The sequence below is a fragment of the Lynx rufus genome, unplaced genomic scaffold, assembly GCF_022079265.1.
Source record: "Lynx rufus isolate CCGP_SWC_20201006 ecotype Redwood Valley unplaced genomic scaffold, mLynRuf1.p SCAF_6, whole genome shotgun sequence".
NCBI lineage: Eukaryota > Metazoa > Chordata > Mammalia > Carnivora > Felidae > Lynx > Lynx rufus.
Window position 1 is genome coordinate 28248670 of NW_025814878.1, and position 22524 is coordinate 28271193.

Sequence of the window (22524 nt, forward strand, 5' to 3'; positions counted from 1 at the left end):
AGCGCTCCACACCAACAACCAAGAAGTGTCTTCGTGCCCCTGTTGTGGGGACAGAGAACTAAATAGCTGTTACACAATGAGAAAAATGCTTGAAGGGGGATAAAGGAAATGGAACTTGGAAATAAAGGAACCGCAGGAAATGACTCGCTCTCCACCAAGAAAGAGAGAAAGAGAGAGAGCTGTCAGGAAACCCAGATTTCCATTCACTCAGTGGAGAGCAGTCACCATCAGGAACCCAGACTCTATAGCTTGCTTTCAGAAAATAATTTGGTCTTAAAGAATCACATCAATTTATTATAAATGAACAAGCTTAAAGAAATTTTATTTTAAATAAAATACACTATTATAAATAAATTTATTATAAATTATGAATAATTTAGACATTATTTATTTTAATGTCTTCCCCTGGGGGAGTGTCCACTCTCTGAATAGCCACCTCAAAGATAAAGTGCTCCCCTTAAGAGAACTGAGCTAATTACACGGATGTCTAGTTGAAATGATTCCTTTTATCATGATGACAGTGGACTTTGAAACCAGTCTGAGATTCGATGGGGATTTTCCTCATTACGAGCACAAAAATGTGACAGAGAAGCATACCTAATTACTGTGTCCCAATGCTGGTAGTGTTTTTATGTCCTTGCCCCTCAACCGCTTTATATTGGAAGAATTGAGAGAAATACATAGAAGACTTAATTGCTGACTTTCAAATTTTGGAGGAAGAGTCAGGATGGGGATTCAGTCTGGGTGATTAGTTATTGTCACATCTGGAGATACTCACTGTGTCTGAATTAAGGAATAAAGTAGAAAAGCTTCAAAAGTTTGGATAAGTGCATCCTGAGATTGTTCTTTGTTTAAACCGGCCCTTTGACTAGAAATAAGGTTTCTCCTTCCCTCCTCTTGCAGTGTGTCCTCAGCACATGGAGGGTGACGTTCCCCTCCTGGGTGCCCGGCTTCCCTAAAGTTTGTCTCTGCAACCAGCAGGCATCAGATGTCAACACTTGCAAACTTTGTGGGGCAGCTGTCATCAGAGAGCAGGGTAGGAGTCCCCAGTGCCCACAGCTGTGTGGCCCTTCTAAATGGCCAAGCTGCAAATGGTGACTTCGCTCTCTGTCCTCACACTTTCTCGGCTCTATCCCTGCTCTCGGCTTTCCCTGCTCCTGTCCCAGGGATGCTAAAAGCGGGTTTTTAAGAGGACAGTGTTGTATTCTGTGGTACCATTCTAACCCTTGGCAATGGAAAAAGATGAGGCCAATTTTGTGCATCGTGATGATGGAAGATGCCTACATGGCATTTTTTTTTTTTTTAAGTCTAGGAGAGCTAGCATAAATTTATTAACCTAATAGGTCAGTTGGATATTTTAGAAGACATGCAGGATGGAAAGAACTTGAAGAAACGTGACAGGAATACAAACACTATTAATCCAAAGGACGGAGAACCTGTAGTTTTGCCTCAGGCCATATTTCAGAAAAGGCTTTCTTCCACATTTAAATCTACTAAGGTGTAAGACAGCCTGCTCATTTTTATCGTTCAGGAGACTTTGTAGGAAAATCTTATACCTGGTACAATACTTTTTACTTCTGATGAGGACAGGAAAGGTTGGAGACTTCTCATTTACAATTCACCCTTGAATATTGTTAATTTTGGAGAAATTCGGAAACTTTAATTCATTGTCACTTGGTCTTGATTGATATCTCTGGTTTGGAGAATACATAAAGTCATATTTAATATTTATTTTCTTTTTCCTTGGAGGAATTATAGCTAGACCGCCTCAGTCTATTTCCACATAAATATGGTAGTAATACATTATATATGTTTAAAATTATTATGAAAATTTGGATGCAAATACCAGGAGCTCCTTTAGTCAGCAAAAGCCATTTGGACCTTAAAGCCTGGTAACCTGGAACCAAAGGACAGGATTGGCTCCGAACACCTTTCTAATTCAACTGTCTGAATACGGATTCATATTAACGCCTGGAAGTAGGGAACCAGTTTCCTAACATCAGCAATGAGAAATTTATGACTGAAACTTAACATTTCAGGATTATTCAGCCCTCCCAACCATTAGAGACCAGCCGGGGCTGTGGCGTAAAAATAAATATTATAGTTGCCATAGAAACTGAATCACCTTGGAGATGATTAATACCAGCAGAGCTAACAGCAGAGGTTGCCATCACACCATTTCTGGCCAAATTAATCATGAAACCAAAGAGCAGCAAACACTTTTATAAAGGCACATGAGCCCAAATCCTCTTTTCTAGACCATTTAAGAACTATTATCCAGTTTTGTTCTCTGTGCAGAAGCAAGTCTCCTAGTAAATAGTTAACATTTTCATTTACTGAGCAACTTTTTACTAGCTCAGCTGTAGGGTTGTTGAATGACTTTTCGATGGTGCAGGAATGAAGGTTTAACGAGGAAGGTCCACCTTGTAAAGGAACGCTCTTCAGCAATTTTTTTTCCATTTTTTTTCCTTTTGCTGTGAATCTTCCTCTTTTGAGAATCTGGGGACTCTAGATGATCATAATCTTTGAGGTTTTGATTGTGGCTTTTACAAAGTTTGCTTTGCTTAAGAGAGCTTTGTCAAACCATCAATACCTGATGATGTTATCAAGACAGTCTATTATTGAACAGGGAGTAATTGTTACTGTTTAAACAAAAGAGTTCTTAATGGAATGTAGAGACAGGAAACAAATTTTTGTTACCTCGCATGGTTGGTTGGTGATCGGCTGTTCAACAGAGCCTGTTCCAGTCACATAGTTCTCTCAGAAATTTTAGTATCAGAGAAAAAAATAATAGTAGAAGTAATTGTGGGTTTTTATTTTCAGGTAAAGGGGTTACATTGTAAAAATATTATTGAAAATTGATCATGTCAAAAATGATTGTCTTCATGCCTGTAACTAATTTATAATATTTCCTCCTGGACAAAGTGGTTTTATTATAGATGTATTAATAATGATGAGTAACATGACTTCTATAGCAGAAAATTCCAGCAATCTCAGAGGTTTAATTCAATAAGTATTATTTCTCAATGCAAACTTAACAGCCCGCTTATCACAAAAAAGGGCTACAGAGCTCATGTGCCTCCTAAAAGGATCCAATGAGAAGTACACAATACCATCTATCAAATGTTCTTGCCAAGAAACCTCGCTAATCAAATGATCCATACACAGGACATATGAGGCAGAAAACCTTGTCAAATAACACCAGAGGGATGCAATCCGCTAAATCCAGAATATGGAGAATAATAGAGACAAACGGTCTGGTTTTTTTCAATAAAGAAATCACAAGGATCGGGGGGCAGGGAGGGAGAGGAATTTAAAGATTAAAAGTGACTTAAGACATATTAACCAATTGTAATGTGTGGACCTTATTTGGATCCTAATATGAAAAAAATGAAATGGCTAGGAAAGTTTTAACACCAACTGAGTATTTGATAACGTTAAGAAATTAATGTTAGTGGTGCCTGGGTCCAACTTCGGCCCAGGTCATGATCTCACGGTTCGTGGGTTCGATTCCCATGCTAGGCTCTGTGCTGTCGGTGTGGAGCCTGCTTCCAATACTCTGTCTCCCTGTCTCTCAGCCCCCTTCCTGCTCATGTGCACATTCTCTCTCTCTCAAAAATAAATAAACATTTAAAAAAAAAAGAGAAATTCATGTTAATTTTTTTTTTTTTTGCTGTGATGATGGCATTGAAATTAAATTAAGATTAAAAAAGACTCTTTTAGGGGTAAGTGCTGAAACATTTACAGATGAAATGGTATGTCTGGGATCTGCTCCAAAATAATTCAGTGGGAAGTGATAGGCAGTAGAAGTGCAACCTTCACCTTTTTGCTTTTTTAAACTCTCAGCAACAACAGAGATTTTGCTAATTAGTATAATGATATTAGAAAGGATCTTCCATTGTTTATTTATTTTTTTTAAAAATTAAAAATTTTTTTTTAATTTATTGTTAACAGGGAGAGAGAGAGAGAGACAGAGCATGGGCGGGGGAGGGGCAGAGAGAGAGGGAGACAGAACCGGAAGCAGGCTCCAGGCTCCGAGCCATCAGCACAGAGCCTGATGCAGGGCTCGAACCCACAAACCGCCAGATCAAGACCTGAGCTGAAGTCAGCTGCTTAACTGACTGAGCCACCCAGGACCCTTTCCATTGTTAATATCAGTGGCTTTCTAAAAGCAAAATGGGTGAAAGATGGGCTGTCACTTGTGACATCCATAGTGTTTAAGACAAGAGGATTGGGTTCAGTGGTTTGGAGTTATCTCTACACGTGTATGAACAGATTTAATTTAAAAGTGCTGGGGTCCTTTTTATTTCTTTATTCATCTTTCACCCTCAAGGATGGGGCCTGAGATTTTATTCCCAAATCGTTCTACATCCAGACGTTGGTTCAGAGGGTTCTAGATGCAACCTTTTATCATAACTGAATCCTGACTCCAGATCAGTGATTCTGAAAGTATGTTGTCAGGACCTCCAGGAGCCCCCAAGACCTGAAACAGGTTTCAAGCTCAAATCTTTTTTTTTTCTAACCTTTATTTATTTTTCAGAGAGAGACAGAGTGCGAGTAGGGGAGGAGCAGAGAGAGAGGGAGACACAGAATCCAAAGCAGGCTCCAGGCCCTGAGCTGTCAGCACAGAGCCCGACGCAGGGCTTGAACTCACAAACTGTGAGATCATGACCTGAGCTGAAGTCGGACACTCAACCGACTGAGCCACCCAGGCGCCCCTCTCAAATCATTTTTCTTTTTTTTTTTTTTTTTTTTTTAATTTTTTTTTTTCAACGTTTATTTATTTTTGGGACAGAGAGAGACAGAGCATGAACGGGGGAGGGGCAGAGAGAGAGGGAAACACAGAATCGGAAACAGGCTCCAGGCTCTGAGCCATCAGCCCAGAGCCCGACGCGGGGCTCGAACTCACGGACCGCGAGATCGTGACCTGGCTGAAGTCGGACGCTTAACCGACTGCGCCACCCAGGCGCCCCTCAAATCATTTTTCTAAGAATAAGGTTAGAAAGGTGGCTTTTCTCACTCTGGTTCCCTTAAATGTGTACAGTGGAGTTTTCCAGAACCGCATGATATGTGAAAATATCATTGCTCTGAAAGCTAATGGAATGTGTTTTAATTTTTTAAAGTTCTCAGTTTTATTTTCCAATACAATAAATACCTATAGATAGAAAATACAAAAACAAATTCTCTTTGGAGTCTTCAATAAATTTTAAGAGTGTGAAGAGTTCCTGAGCCCCCAAAAGTTTGAGAACCCCTACTTTAGATTGTTATCATGTGTGTTCTGAGTAAAACTGTCATGCAGGGTGTTGATGGGGTTCAGGACATATTACTCCAAAATATGGCACCTTGGCATATTGAATATTTTAGGCTGAACGAGTCTGAGAAAACAGCAGAAGCAGGAAAGCCACGATGATCTCCCCTCCACATTTGCTTTTCTTTCCTGAAAGCAGGAGATAAATCTCCCTGTATCAGGAGGAAGACATTCTTATCACCAGAGAAGGGGATTTAGGGCCAGGAAAGCTATATAAACAAATCTTGTTACTTCTCCATTTACTACCTGTAGCCCAAAACCCCTTGTCTTGTCAATTCTTCACAAATTTATTGTTTCTTCGGCTAAAAGGTATAAAATTTCCTGCTTTGCTCACTTCTTCAGCCCTTCTCTTGTGAAGGCTCCCATGTACATGTAAGATTTTAATAAAATTTGTATTCTTTCTCCTGTCACTCTTTCTTTGTCAGTTTCGTTTTTAGACCCCACCAGAAACTCTAAGAAGGTCAAGGAAAAATTTTTTTTCTTCCTCTTCAGTGTAATAGAAGCATATACATTTTTGGAGAATTAGGACTTTATCCAGCTTGCAGAACAAACTATTTTACTCCCACTTGCTAATAAAAGTCTCTATTGTTACGAGACTTGCCTTCATTATAGCCTAGCAGCAAGAGACTAGCTGCACCGATCTGTAACTATTGGTGAGTATTATAATCCATCAAAAGAACTTAATGGTTATTTGTGCCCCCATTGACTTAGTCGATTTGTACTAGTAATGAAAACCATAAAGCATGTGCTCGGGAGACTTGGAGTAGGTGATTGGGAAGTTGGAGGAAGGGGCCGTTATAGAGGGAATGTAGAGGTTTTAGGTGTAGAGGTTCTAGCACGTGATATGGGTCTTAGGCTCTTCCATTCCCAGCAGTTCCTGTAATATCTCTCTGGCAGCCAAGCCAGCTCTGGTTTTCTCTTCTGGAGAAAGGAGTTTCCAGACGCAGAGTAGAGCCTGAGAGGTATACTTTCTCCCTGCCCCACCTATTTGCAAAGACTGGGATGATTGGGGAACAAAGATACTCACTCCACAGTTAGAGATAAAAGGCAAAAATCAAAGTGTAATCAATTACTTGATTAACAAGCATGAATGATCATTTGAGATCTTTCTTGTTGGGAGCTCAGGGGAGGGAGGAAGTTGCTCCCAAAAAGCCATGTGTAGAGATAGGCAGAGGACAGTCTGAAGGCTGAATTGCTAATAGGTGTATATTAAAAATTTCCTAGGGTCTCCTGTGGGCTGGGTCCAGTACACCTCCTGCCTGGGTGCTTTTTTAAGTGTAGCTGCCAATCTGTTTCTCAAGGTTTGAGAAGACTTCATTTTAGCCTAGGGGACTTTCTTCTTCTTTTTTTAATAATAAAAAAAGTTTTAGTTCTTGGAAGATCTGTCACTGAGAAAGCAAGAAGCTTAGAATATATGCAAATCCATTCAATGATAGGTGAAATGGGGGAGCCTGGGTGGCTCAGTCAGTTGAGCATCTGACTATTGATTTCAGCTTGAGTCATGATCCCAGAGTTGTGGGGTCGAGCCACATGTTGGGCTTTACGCTGGGCATGGAGTCTGCTTGAGATTCTCTCTCTCTTTCTCTCTCTCTCTCTCTCTCCTCCCCTCCCTCCCTCTGCACTTCTCCCCTGCTCATGCTTTCACTCTCTCTAATAAAAAAAAAATGATAGGTGAAATGACTTAATAATTTTTGAGTTTTTGTATCATCTGAGAAACTGTCTTTTAAAAATGTTTGCTTTACTCTTCCTGGCCTCATTCAACCTCTTCATTCTTAGTGCAAGCATTCTCCTTCCTCATCCCTTCCCTCATACTGTCAGCAAGGATGCGCAGGGCTAGGGCAGTCCAGGGAGGCAGGAAGGTGACTGGCCAGAGTAGATGGTTAGTGCCCAGAACAAGGTGCAAGCTAACAGTGATAGCACAGTGGCTATGCCCACATTGTGAAGGGGGATTTAGCTGTTTGAACTTTACCAACTCCTCAAAGGACAAACAATGTCTTATTGGGTTTTGTTTTCATGGCACTTAGAGAATGCCTGGTACGCAATGAGCTTTCGAAAAGTGCGTGTTACATTGGCCATCTATGGGTGGGATCATGGGGGACCTTTCATTTTCTAAATTATGCAGTTCCATTTTGTTGACATGTGTTTGGTTTTTAAATAGTGACCACACATTATTTCCACTACCACTAATAATCATGAAATAATATCACTGAAGAAAGTCCTGAAAGCAAAGTGAAGCAACAGCTTGGGGTGTCAAATCAAAAGGAAAAAAACGAGACATGGTTGAGAGGTTAAATAGACAGGGGACAGTTAATGGCAGGGAGAGCAAGAGAGGAAGATGGGAAAGACAGAGTCTAGGAAGAGCCAGCATCCATTTTTCAGACGAGGCAAGACACAGGTGAAGGTTCAAGCTATCCCTTGGGGAGCTGCGGGAGGGACAGAGTGTGGAAGAGGGTGACCATGAACCTTTCTCAGTGTGTTTCTCTTATGATTAGGGTCCTCACCAATGCCCTAAGACCTAGCTCCTTGGCCTGCCTTTTTAAAAAGTTCCTGCTAATCGGAACCCCATGTTCCTTTGCATTTATCTCCTCTTCGTCTCCAATTCAAACTCAGTACTCAAGGAAGGGCTTGTGTACAGCAGGCTTTACTTCTCCATGATTCTAGGTCTTTTTAATTTTTTATTCATTTTTTTAATGTTCATTCTTGAGAGAGAGAGTGCTAGCAGAGGAGGGGCAGAGAGAGAGAGAGGCAGACACAGAATCCAAAGCAGGTTCCAGGCTCCTAGCTGTCCACACAGAGCCTGCTGTGGGTCTTGAGCCCACGAACCGTGAGATCATGACCTGACCTTAACCGACTGAGCCGCCCAGGAGCCCCTGCCTGATTCTACGTCTTAACCTGAGCTGCAATTTCTCTCTAAGAGACTGTTCCTGAAATATTTCCCTGATTCACACCAACCCTTCAAGATCTAGTTCAAGTTGTTTCGCTTTAGAGAGCATTACTTCCTTTTTGATGTGTTTTCAGTGTGTCAAGGATGGTGCAGGTGTCACGGAGGGTTCCCAGCGCCACAGACAGAAGTCACATGGGCGTGCACGAGGTGCTTAACAATCTTTTAAAGAATCTATTTCTTTACCTTAGTTAATAAAATAAATAATGGCAGGATTTTATTTTCTCACTTAACTTGGAAGAGTGGATATTTGCATCTTAAATTTCTATTTTCCTACTCTGTTGGTTATCTGCTGTTAGCGCACAGGTATAAAATTTCATTAAGAGCAAGTTTCTATTTCAGGTTTCCATCTAGGAAATGAAGGTAATTTGCGTGCTCAGGTAATGTTGGGATTCCTGGGAGACGTGACCATGGGAAGATGTGCTATACCAGTCACAAGACCTTGGTAATGAAATGTACCTTGCAACTCTAAAGAAATGCTAACTGAAGGTAATCATTTCGACTCACAGATTCATGAAATTGTAAGATTATGTACACATGGGTAACTGTTTCATTGATGAAATAAATTTCAGATAGGCGATGGGCCTTAAAGATTAAAAGCAAATATAAGGGACAGAAAGATGATACAAAGTTAATGTTTCAAAAAGGTCACTGACCAACTCCGTAAGTCCCAAATTCCTTTTGCAGTTCAGAAGTAGCTTTTCTGTGTTCTTTGCTTTTAAAAAGATATATACAGCTTTTGAAATTACTTTCTTATTCATTCTAGGATCAAGAGTACCACTGGATTAATTCCACCTTTACCTTCCTGCAATTGGTTTATAGACCAGTCTATGTCTTCAACTTTTATAACCAGCCACATATGTTTTCCCCTTCTTACCACAGAGATTTTTGCAAACTGACCCATAAGTGTAGGACAATGAAATACCACCTATATTTTTCATCATGAACTAAAAAGTAAATTCTATGAATATCTATTAGGAGTTCAATATGTTCCAACATTGTGCAAGACTCTGAGGCATCTTGATAAGTAAATTTTAAATCTGGAAGAATAGAAATATCGAGCAGAGAGTCTACAACAAACATGTTTAAACCAATTCTTGGATTTCCTGGACTTTTCGGTGCCCAAATTATTCATATTGTGTAAAACACCAAAATTGACAATAATCTCCATTCTGCACAAAAGTCAACCCTTGGTTGACTGTGGGAGCAGTCAACAGAAATAACACATAAAAAGTATATACTTAGAAATACCCACATCGCACCTTCTCAGATATTCTCCCTTTTCTTCCATTGCGAGCCTGTGGCAGCATTACCACCACGTTGCAGATGGTCAATACTCAATTTTAGGTCTCCTTTAGCCTATCAAGCAGAGACCATAGCCATAAAATTGTGTTAACAAAGTAAATAATGGCATATACAAGTAAAAAAAGAATCTGAAAGAGAAGAACTCGAAGGATCCACAGATGAAATACTAAACATTTAAATATTTGATAGCCAGCCACACTTTTAGGACTAGATATTTTTGGTATGAGTTTGTAGACATACAATAATTTTGTATCAGAATTTCTTAGCGTATATCATTGCCAGAACTCAAGCGGGAGAAAAGAATGGCTTCTATTAAATTTGCTTTGTTAAGTTGCTAAATATCTCGCGAGCCAGCATAAGACACAATGCGGCGTTTACACACCAGAGTGTATTTCACTTAGGTTGGTTCATCAGAGAATATTTTTCCCGTGAGTTGGTAATGAGCATGCTGTACTGTAAGGGATATTAATTATCACTTATACTAGATATGATCCAGGTTCTAAATGCCCTTTGATTCTTGCTCATCTATATTTTATTTGACCCTCTTAAGGTCCTGAGACAGCAATAGACTATAATAACAAACACAAAATGCAAGAGCCTTTGCAAGATATTTCCTTAACTCTTCAATTAACTGACTGGAAAGTTCGTTTGACTTTGCAGCCTATTAACATTGTAAATGATAAACCCCATTTGGAATTGGAAGCCCTTTAGAGAAAGTTTACCGAATGAACACGGAAGTCATCTGAGTGTAGAAAGAAAGTGACTTCACTTTTTAAAATAATAATCTATGAACAGCTTTGAGCTATTGATGGCTCAATATTTGATGACTTCAAATTAGAGATTAATTCACAAACCCTTATGGTGACTGACAAAAATGAGCTGGAAAATAAACACTGATAATATCTATTAAAATGTATGTTTAAGTCAACTAAGGATATTTTCTCATTGCTTCAATGATTAAAAATTAAAAGCTTGGTTTTATTCCAAAATAAAGTGTAAATGAAATGCCTTTTGCTGTGCATGGGTTTTCAATAAGCATTAAAAACATATGGTATTCTCTCCTCTTTATCCCTCAAATCTCCCCCACTCCTTCCTTCCCTCCTCCTTGTCTTCCTGCCTTGCTTCTTGTACATGTGGTTTATTGAATATGGATGCAAATGACTCATTTTAGTTTCATAAATCTTGTTCAAAGACAATATAATGGCTCAGACAGGCATAATGGCATACTTTTCATGGCAGAGTTACATAATTAATATATTAAAACACAGGAAATCAATGTGTAAAATCAATGCTAAAAATTCCCATTCCAAACTCTGTGCCTTGTCTAATGTCTGCCCCAAGCATATCACCCCCTGTACCCCCTGCACATCCTTCTAAGATGTGATGAAAGTTTCAATACTATATTTTCTGCCTCAAATTTTAGATACTTTTCCCTTTACCAGTCCTAATAAACTCAAAATCTATTCACCAGATTTTGAACATGTTTTCTTAAAAACTTTAAAACAAAAACAAAAACAAAAACCTGGCTTGATTTTTTAATTGATGTGGACACTGGGAATCAATAGTCCCAGATTCAGATTCTGGTTCTGCCACTAACTTGTATGTCCCCCTGGGTGTCAGCTCCAATGTTCTTAATGCTCCTAAATTCCAGGCTTTTATGTTTCCATTAGCAAGTATTCAATCTTTTGTACCACAAATATCATGGCCTTATTGTCTAGATTATAAGTAATTGCAATGCAAACAAAATCTCTAAATTTAATTTATAGTATGTGTGCTCTATACTATGTGTGTGCAACACATACTCCTGGAGACACAATTTTTACTATTTGGTGATGAGAAAGAACTAGAAAAGTATTAGAAGTCTCAAAGGAGTCAGTGGTGAATTAAAAGGGAGGAGCAAAAAATAAAAGTAGATTTCTCAATCATTTCTGTAATAAAGTAACTATTGAACCATTCAGTTGTAAAGGGAAGCAATACAAATACTCAAAATTTAAGATTATGGTGAAAACTGACTTGATGCCTGAGAATGACAAGACATGTCTAGAGTATCTCGTATCCTTTTTATTACTTATTTTCTCTTTTCTTACAGTCAACAAAAGGAAAAATATACATGGAAATCAGTTTACCAATTTACCAGTTTACCAGTTTATCAGTTTTAAGAATAGGAATTGACTTGCCAACATTTAACGGCTGAGTGATCTAATTCTGTCACTTTTATGAACGCTGTTCTTGGACAGACCAGCTTTTTAAATTCTATCTCGAGATGGCATCAATGAGTAAAAGGCACTTCAGTGAAGTTGGCCTTTTTCCCCTTTTGTGCCATCATCCTGAAAGAAACTGCATATAGAAAGCAATATAGAAAGAAACCAACTGAATTACTTCAGTTTGAATTCAGATCACAAAAGACTTAGATCATTAAATGGGGATCTGATCCAATATCAAGGAGATTATTATTATTGATATTAGGTCTAACATGGGATTAGATACAGCATAGGGGAAGGGTAAAAGGGCAATTCTTTGGCAGTAAGTGAAAATAATCCATGTATGGCCACTCTAATTCAGAAAATGGTGATTAAGATCTTTGAACAATCTAAATACCATAGCAGTTGGATGCATGTATATCATTACTATAGGTAAAGTTTTGGTAAACAGATGGATCTTTTTAAAATTTATTTTACTTTTTTTAGTCATTCATGGCATGTTTCCATAAATTAAAAAGGGTTAAATTTGAACTGCTAAGACATGTAATTAAAAATTTATCTTTAGGAGATTGTTAATTGCTAGTACAAGATCCATTTTGATACAAAGCTGTGCTAAAACAATGCTTCCTTTTTCCTGATATTACCACTGTTTCTTCTAAAATTATACGGGGCGCCTGGGTGGCGCAGTCGGTTAAGCGTCCGACTTCAGCCAGGCCACGATCTCGCGGTCCGTGAGTTCGAGCCCCGCGTCAGGTTCTGGGCTGATGGCTCAGAGCCTGGAGCCTGTTTCCGATTCTGTGTCTCCCTCTCTCTCTGCCCCTCCCCCGTTCATGCTCTGTCTCTCTCTGTCCCAAAAATAAATAAACGTTGAAAATAAAATAAAATAAAATAAAATTATATAAACAGAAACACTCATCTGACCCTGAAAACTTCTCCAATTGATTGCTGCTCTTAAGCCAAGAGCTTAAGATATGCTTTATATCTATCTATCTATCTATATATATATATATAATTTTTTTCTGGAAGTTTGTACCTCTTAATCCCCTCCCCTCTAGCAACCACCAGTTTGTTCCCATTATTTATGATCTGTTTCTGGTTTTGTTTCCTTGCTTGTTTGTTCATTGGTGTTGTTTTTTAGATTCCACATATAAGTGAAATCATACGGTATTTGTCTTTTTCTGTCCAACTTATTTCGCCTAGCATAATACCCTCTAGGTCCATCCATGATGTCACAAATGGCAAGATTTCATTCTCTTTTATGGCTGAACCATATTCCATTGTGTCTATAGCCACATCTTCTTTATCCATTCATCTACTGATGGACACTTAAGTTGCTTCTGTATCTTGGCTATTGTGAATAATGTTGCAATAAACATAGGGGTGCATATATCTTTTTGAATTAGTGTTTTCATTTTCCCCAGGTAAAGACCCAGAAGTGGAATTACGAGATTGTATGGAACTTCCATTTTCAGCCTTTTGAGGAATCCATATTGTTTTCTATGGTGGTTGCACAAATTTATATTCCCATGAACAGTGCACAAGGGTTCTCTTTTCTCCACTTCCTCACCAGCATTTGTTATTCCTTGTCTTTTTGATACTAGCCAATCTGACAGATGTAATGCGATATTTCATTGTGGTTTTGATTTGCATTTCCCTGATGATTAGTGATGTTGAGCATCTTTTCATGTGTCTGTTGGCCACCTATTTTTTTAAATTATCTATCAAAGTCAATATTTCCTGCTTCAAAGAAGCTCTATCTCTTTTGTCTAAATTGTTATACTTACATTGTCAGTTAAAGTAAATTTAAAGTTGATCATACATCCTGGTTTGGGTCACCTGCTATCACCTGCTTTGCATGCTTTCATCCTGCTTATTAGTCTGCTGACAACTGGTTCACTTTGAAAAAGCTCCTTTGGTTTTGGGGAATGTATTAATTTCCTATGGCTGCTGTAACAAAATATACAAACCTAGTGGATTAAAGTAACGCATATATATTCACTGACAGCTCTGGAGGCCAGAAGTCCAAAATCAGTTTCACTGGGCTAAAGTAAATGTGTCAGCAGGACTGGTTCCTCCAGAGGGCCTAAGGGGAGAATCCATTTCTCTGCTTTTTCCAGTATCTAGAGTTTTGTCCCTTCCATTTCTTGGCTTGTGGCACCTCCCTCCATCTTCAAAGACAGGGTCTTAGCATCCTCTATTTTCTTTCTGGTTTGGTCACATCATTTTCTCTGTGGTCAAATCTTTCTCTGCCTTCTCCTTATGAGGATTCTTGTGATCACATTGGACCCAGCTGAATGATCCAGGATAATCTCCCCCATCTCAAGATCCTTAATGTAGTTAGAGTTACAAATCCATTTTGTCATACAAGGTAATACTCACAGGTTCTGGGGAATGGGACATCAACATTTTTAGAAGGGCTTTATTCATCCTGTCACCAGGAATATACTTGGGCATGGGATGTGTATGGGGTGAAGAAGATGGGAAAGCTCTTAGGTAACACTTTCAGACAGTAATAGTAATGCTACATGCTCACTATGTGCCCACCTACGTACCATCCTGGAACCTCTATGAACATCAATCGATTTAATCTATACTAGTCAGAGAGTGGGGCTGGCACTCAGTTGGTACTCACCAGTGGTCTTGCCTCAGCACTGACAGAAGCCAGAAAGTGGCAGCCAGGTGCAAATCCTGGTACTCTGGGTCCAACATCCAAGAATCTAACCAGTCTGCTCTACTGCGGTGCCTGCCCCTCCTTATTTAAGAAGCAAACTGCTGCAGAGACAGTAACAGGCAGTGGGTCTCCATCCCAGGGCATCAAGAACCCTGAGCCTTTAGAGTTAGAGCTTTATTGCTTATGTTCTTACTCATCTCACTTCGTAGTTGGGGAATAAGGCTTGAAATAAGAAATTAATTAAAATTAAATTCAGCGAAATTGAGAGATTGATTTACTCAACACTACACAGCTGGGGTGGTAAAGCCATTGGGGGCATACTGTGTTTTCCTAACCTACTCTAGGGTAAGAATATTCACTAAGCTCCCCTACTTCTCAAAGGGACACCCCTTGGCATTTGTGTTCCCCTCCAAATTCATACGTTGAAATCCTAACCCCTCGTACTTCAGAATGGAATCATATTTGGAGGTAGGTAGAACCTTCAAAAAGGTCATTGAAGTGAAAATAAGGCCCATAGGATAAAGCTCTATTCCAACATGACTGATGCTTATAAGAAAAGAGACACAGAGATGTGCATGCAAAGGAAAGGTCATGGGAGGCCATAGTGAAAAGATGGCCTCCTATAAACCAAGGAGATAGGCCTCAAGAGAAACCAAACACCTTGCTTGATCTTGGACTTGTAGCCTCCAGATCTAGCCTCCAATAGAAAATAAATTTCTATTGTTTAAGTCATCCAATTTGTGGTACTCTGTGATAGCAGCCTGAGCAAACTAATACATCTCAGATAGGCCACAGGTCTTAGAAACTCTTTGGGCTAGAGGCAGTTAGCCCAGAGCCAGATACCTGAAGTTTCCCAGAGGAAAAAAATGGGAGTTCCTAAGTAATTTTCAATATTTATAACAGCCTAAAGGAAATGTATAAAATGCACTCTAACTAAAATTCCAAGTACTTTTGGGTAGAATTGTATCAAGTCAATATGGTCACATCCACTGTCTCATATTCATCCGAGGCTTTAAGTAGCAACATGTGTCTGATTAATTTAAGGTAAAGTTAATCATTTAATAAAGTTGATTTGTTTGGGAAATAAACTACTCAGGGTGTTTGATGGAGAGAAGGTTTGAGCAGGAATCATTGCTTTGAGCCCCAATTCCTTTATTTGGATTCTCCAAGACCCATGCCGTTTAATCTTCTTCTAATTGCTACAGCTCTTTCAGGGGGGAACTGAGCAAATTACATGGCTTTAGTCATTTGTCACCTCAGGGGTGTTTACAGCCACTGTTTTCAAACCTGGAAGTATCACTGACATATGCTAGGTGCTATATTTCTGGTTATTTTCCTGAAATTTTAAGTGAAAATGATCCCAAGTATATTAGTCAGGGTTCTCCAGAGAAACTGAACCCATAGGAGATAGATGATTGATAGATAGATAGATAGATAGATGATAGAGATATATATAGTGAGGTTTATTATGAAGCATAAGCTCACATAATTGTGGAGGGCAAGAAATCCCACAATCTGCCATCTTCAAACTACAGAGGCCCAGGAGATCTGATGGTGTAGTTCCAGTCCAAACTGAAGGCCTAAGAACCAGAGGAGGTAACGGTATAAACCTCCGCCTAAGTCCCAAGGTCCAAGGAGCAGGAGTGCCAATGTCTGAGGTCAGGAGAAGACAGATGTCCCAGCTCAAGCCCATAGAACAGATTTGCTCTTTCTCTTTTTGTTTTATTCAATTCCTCAACAGAGTAGGTAAGGTCCACCTGCACTGGTGGTCTTTCCTCAGTTGACCGATTGAAATGAGAATTTCTGAAAATACCCTCACAAACACACCTAGAAATCTGGGCATCCCTCAGTATAGTCAAGTTGACTCAAAACATCAATCATCACATGAAGAGAATAAATATGAAAATGGCCTAATTCAATAGGTGGATAGACTAGCGCTTTAATCTAATGGAAGCAAAATAAGAAAGCCACGGAACCCGATACATATACGAAAGTATCAGGTGCCTTCAGTGGAAGATATTTTGAAAGTTCAAAAAACAGTATTTTAAACAGAATTGTACCTTTTATTTAAAAAGCAATAGCAAATGTAGGAAGAACACAAATTTCTATTAAGAACAGAAATTTATTAAATGCTTGATAGTAAAATATTGAGCCCACTCTATTACAATACACAGGCTTGGTGTTCTAACAAGTAACACGGACTCAAATCAGGGAAGCCCGTGACGCCAACACAAGCTGGAATCGCGGGGAGCTACGAACAGAAATGTATACTCTTTCTCCGCTTCCACAACAGCTGCAATACTGATGCTCAGAAACATTTAGGCATTGGGAAAAACCTGTAAAATTTCCTGAGTATTCCATTAAACAATTCTTAAAGTCACATGTTACCTTAATGGAAAACATAAACATTTTCTAATGGAAACATCCATTTTAGTATTTATTATCTTCAATAACTGAGAACCAAAATCCCCAAAAGGCCTTACATCATAAGAAAATCTTTGGGGTCATCATAAGCCTTTCCTGCACAAGGTAAATTTCAAAGCAATTTTTCAAGGACTAAATTTTCTTGAATCACCAAGCGAGTGAGAGGCAAAGATAAAAAAGAAATGTCAGGGTTAGCTGATTATTTTCCAGATAACAGGATCTAAAAAATATTGAGGGGAAGTGAGGATTTGGGGATGAGTGGATGTTGGATAATAAAAGAGATGGCTAGGAAAGGTACTGAGACTAGTTAGCATTAACTAACCCATAGTGTATTTTTGTTGATTAGTCAACATTTTCTTCATGTATATAATTATTTCAAGATAGCATGTCTACAAACTAATTGGTTCATTCCTTTTTCAAGTTAGTTGCAAAGAAATTTTGATTCTGAATATCTAAAGTTACAGCTATTAGCATTTTGATATTTACCCCTACAAATCCCTGGCATTCTCAGCCATGGTGCTTGAATACATGGTTTCTTGATAAAATATCACTAAAATAGAACTAATGCTGAAAAAAAATACTACCTACCTAGAGCTCAGGGTACTGATCACAACCAACTTAAACAATTCCTATCAATTAGCTCAAGTAGAACTAAACCAATTTCACGAATTCACATTATTTAGCTCGCCCAGAAACCAGATCTTTTTCCTATTAGATAATTTAACCAATTTTGTAAAAAAGCAATTATTTAGAAAATCACATCTAAGATCTGCACTCATGCTCATTTAGAAGTATATATTGAATCTTGGCCCTAAATTTGATACTTCTAGTCCACACTTTGGTACCTTACCTCTTCCAAACTGGACACTTCATTCTATGTATATGACCATCAATGAAAGAACTTGAAAGTAAGGAATGCGAGCTTTAATTCAGATGGAAGTGTTCTGTATTCATATTAATAAAAGAGATAATCTTTTCAAAGGAATGGAAAATGTAAAATCATTTGTGATAATATAAAGTGCTGCAATCATATGTAACCCAAACATATAACCATCTCCAGTATAAACAGCCAGGTCTAACACTACACATCATTTGATTAAAAGGGCTTTTAACCAATACTTTAACAAGGAAACACTGGTGAAAATGGTTTTAAAATATGTAGCCTTGTAAAATGATATATTTCTGAACATTAAAATCTCGTTTCAGAAGTTCCCCGCTTTAGGTTGTTACTCAAAAACTCATCATGTTCAAAACTCAAATTATTGTGAGACCTTGAAATCATAAGAAGCTTCTCCTTATTGGTAAAGTCTTTTTTGATTGCAGCTTGGGGTACAAGCAGCCTCTCCATCGGGTCCTCTTTATTCTCTAGTTTCATATATCCTTTGCTGTTGCTCCGATCCAACCGAGGCCAACTTGGGTGTTTTCGTTGTTCTGCCTGGACAGTTAGGGTGGAGGGACCCCGGTCTAAGTCTAAGGATTTTGAATGTGACGAGAGCAAATGTAAAGATGTGTTGGACCCAAATTGTCTTCTAGCAGCCCCAGGAGATAAGAGCTGTCCAGCCCCAGGCCCAAGGGCCACAGAGGACTTGTACTGGCTCGACAGAGACTCCCCGATGGAATGATTCCTGGGGAGCACCATGCTGACTGGCTGGAAGGAGTCATTGGCGTTGGGCAAAGGGACCACAAGGGAATCCATCGACAAATTCCTTGACCTACTTTTGAGGTTCTCAGCATCCTCGGTGATGTTATCTATACTGGGCTCATCAATAACACAGTTATTCAGTTTGATCACAGGCAATGTAAAAGCGCTGATGGACGATGACACAATTGATTTGGTTTCACATTTCTTAGGGCCGCTGGTCTTATCATCAGTGGTTTTGGAAGGAGGTGGATAGAGGCCAAAGACAGACAGAGAGCTGTCAGCAAGCAAAGGTGGCATAAGATGCCCCAAACTCTTATTTTCGTTTAGCGCCAGCTCATCCTCCTCGACAGAGCTGTCCATGCGAAAACTGCTCCTAAAACCTGAGAAAGGGGCAATGGTATTTGCTGCCAGCCTCGAGGCACAGGAGCTCCCATTCTGTTTTACTTCTGTTTCTCCCATCAAACCGGTGTAGATGCCATTCATATGCTTTTGCTCCTTGATTCTTAGCGTGTGGATGTCGATGACTGTGGAATAGATATCCCTCATGTGTATGATTTTGGTTTCTTTGTCACGGTTCTCATGAAGAATGGCATTTGCACAAATGAAAATGAAGATGCCAATCCCCATTGTGAAAGGGCCGAGCATTTTCATTTTGTCAGAATGCAAATGTTGCTCAAAGAAGCGAACCACCACGCCGCCTTGGTTCCGAATGACCTGAGTTTCGTTAGTCGACAGTGTCGTCTCAGCATCAATAAAATGTTCTTTCTGGGGCCAATAGCCGAGGACCGCCATTGCGATTCCTACAATGGAGATAAGCACTCCCAGAATGAGAAAAAAACCAGACGGGGAATAAAGCCGGATTTTGCCTCGAACGACTACGACATCGGCTTGTGGCCGACGCCTGACTGGTTTCTTCTCTTGGGCAGTAGGTGATGGGCTGAGGTTGACGTGATGCTGTGATCTGGCAGAGTCTTGCCTTTTCAAGGCGGCCAGGCCAGTTATCACTCCACCGGTTGCTATCATAGCTCAGTCTGTTGTTCTGAAAAGAAGGAAAAAAGATGATAATCCAATAGTTCTGGGGCATGCTCGTCAGTTCAACAATTGTTTAGATATTTGTGCTGTTGTTTCATGATGAAAAGGGGCCATCTTTTGAATTGACATAGTTTGGGGAGAAGTTTTGTTTACTGGCTAATGTAAAATTCTGGAGATTTCCTTTTATGGCTGAATTAGTGTTTCTATTATTAATGAAATGTGAGCTCAAAGTATATTTTACTTTGATAATTTTATCACTTATTATATAAAACAGTCCCCTGGTCACAAAGTACTCTCTCTCTCTCTCTCTCTCTCTCATACACACACACACACCATCTTTCATTATCTGTGTTATTTTAAACAAATGGAAAAATTGGGAACACTTAACAGGCCCCAAACCATCAAACCCTAGACTCACAAAGAAAATACATTCCAGCAACTCACGGTTTAAAATCTCCTCTTGTGAAAGTCACCAATGAACTCTTAACTACCACATTTAATTTCTCCCTCTCCATTCTCAACTTCCTTATTTCTCTGTTTCCGTGGACACTGCTGACCCCTCCTTCCTTGAAACTCTCTCTTATCCAGTCTTTTATGATCCTAAGTCTGGCTCTTCCCTGACCTGGTTCACTATTTCAATTTGGCCATCTTCCCTCACCTACAAGTAGACCACCTTCCCCTGAGAAGCATATCTCTGGCCATCTTCTCTTTATACCCTCCCATGGCATTCATATCCACTCCTACATCTGCCACCATTACCTCTGTGCTAATGAATCCCAAGCCTGTATTTCAGACTGTAGCCTGAGTTCCCATTTCACATCTCTGACTCTCCACTGGGGAACTCATGTACATTCATGCATCGCTAGCAAAGCTTAACTCCCCTTCCACCAGTGTTGCTTGACTTGTCTGACTTCCTTAATGGGGTCACTTCTCAGATTTTACTCTTCGTAAGCATCTTTAACTCCTCCCTTTCTTCTTCCTCTCATCTTCCAATCGGGTTCTAAATCCTAGAAATATTCACAACCTGCTGTCTCTCAATTCTATCCTCCAACTTAATCCTACCCTTCCCAGCCCATGTCAGCTCTAAGTTACTCTTAGTAGACCATTATCCTAACTTCCCCACTGGCCTTCCAAACTCCCGATTTCTCTTCCTCCACAGTCAAACTTATATGCCGAGGACAGGTTAATTATCCGATTAATTATTCTCAAACACAGCTCTGAAGTTGTTTAAAGAGAGGAATAATGGATACAACATTCCCCATCACCTACCAGAGTTAAATCTGGGATTTCAGACCTATGGGATTTAACTTTATCTCTAACTGCCGCCTTTCATTTTCATAAAGCTAAAACCCAACAGTGTTCTCCGTAATTGATAGTATACTATTTCTGGGACTCTGTGAATAATTTCTCATTCATCTAGAGTCCCCCTTACCCTCCATGCCACATTTCACGTATTAAATATGGCTAGTCATCAAAGTTCACATCCCACTTCCTTTAGGAAGCCCTCTCTGACTGACTCAGCAAATCCCACACGAGCCATTTCTCAGAGCATTTTAGCAAGTATTCTATAGCAACTGCTGTATTATAATGCCCCTCTTCTTTCACTTGTTGTGGTCAAACATCCTGTTCGATTCATATTCTATTACCAAAAACATTCAATATGACCTGCACATAGACAGTGTTCAAGAGACATTTGCTTAAATGTTCACTAAGAGAGTAATTCTTTTCCTGAGATTTGCTGGCTGGCCATCACACTACTCTACTAACTTTCCTAGTTAAAAATACGAACAAACAAAATTAATACCGAAACAAAAAGCAACATGTTGTGAGTTGGTGAAATATTTGTCATTATTTGTAAGAATAGTTCCCAAGCTGCCAGATCTGGCTGGTAGGAAACAGAGGATATTTTAGGACTCACAAGGTCTCCGGCAAATTTCTGAGAGAGTTTCTTCACCGCATCAAATCTCCTCTTGTGAAACCAAGCTCCCCTTTGGAATTGCTATTTATGATGTCTGAATTGTGTTTAAATAACCAGGGTTGTGGATGATAGCTACACTTTTAGCTAGCTGAACAAGCTGGTGAGGGAAGCCAGCCTTCAATGGAATTATAACCAGGATTAAAATAGTTCAATGTTGAAAGAACGGACTATACTGTAACCCATCGCGCAAGTCTATGAAAGTCATCACAGTATACATACTGCAGTTCAGAACTTCTCCCAAACCCTGGCTACCATGGAGCTTAGCGTCGACCTGTGTTTTCTTAATCCCCAAACAGCTTCAAATGTTTGAATAAAATACTTTGATTAGATAGCAGCCATCTAACTCAGTTATTTCCAGGTGGCAGGATAAGGATTTAGTTGGAAAATCCTTCTGAAGAGAATGCAAACAAGGGCAAAGGCTTTCATCTGGTTTGAAAGCCACCGCCGCGAATGACCGTTCCATACAGAGTCAGCGTCCACCTCCATTTGTTAAAACACGCCTGCGAGCAGTGCCACTCTCCGTTCCTGAGGCTGACAGAGGAGAGGAGGCTGGAAGAGAAAATCATATTTGAGAAAGATCGATGAGGACAGGAAGGGAGAAAAGAGCGACAGTGAGTGGGCTTTGTGAGAGAGCAAGCAGGTCAGACTAGACAGGAAGAAAAAGCAAGCGCAGTTTACATGTGAAAACTTACAGCAAATGGAAGGAGAAAAGGGTCCGGGAGGAGTTTAGAAATAAAGAACAGGGTGGGGGGAAAGGAAAGGATCCCACAGCTTCTTCAGCCAGGCTGCCCTGGCCAGGCACAGACAAGGGCGCCATGACTCTCAAGGATCCGAAGTTCAGGTTGGGTGCCAATGCACTCCGTTAGCGAGCTTCTGTGATAACTGAGCCCCAAAGTGACCCGACAGGAAAGCAGAGGTGCTTAAACATAGCCACTGCTTCAAAGAGCTTAAATCCCAGTGAAGGAGCTAGTCTATCCCCATAAAACAGAATTAACACCCCTAGAATGAACATTTCTATCACG

The 22524-nt window shown here is 39.7% G+C and overlaps 1 protein-coding gene across 1 annotated transcript; it reads right to left on the minus strand.

Annotated features, from left to right (window-relative positions):
- Positions 1 to 18039: 18039 nt before the first annotated feature.
- On the minus strand, positions 18040 to 19515 carry TMEM200A (transmembrane protein 200A). Its single transcript, XM_047101676.1, has one exon. The coding sequence runs from the start codon at positions 19513 to 19515 to the stop codon at positions 18040 to 18042; it is 1476 nt and encodes a 491-aa protein (XP_046957632.1).
- Between the last annotated feature and the right edge of the window lie 3009 nt (positions 19516 to 22524).

Coding starts and splice junctions, on each gene's coding strand:
- TMEM200A (XM_047101676.1), bottom strand. CDS start 19,515: ATGATAGCAACCGGTGGAGTGATAACTGGCCTGGCCGCCTTGAAAAGG.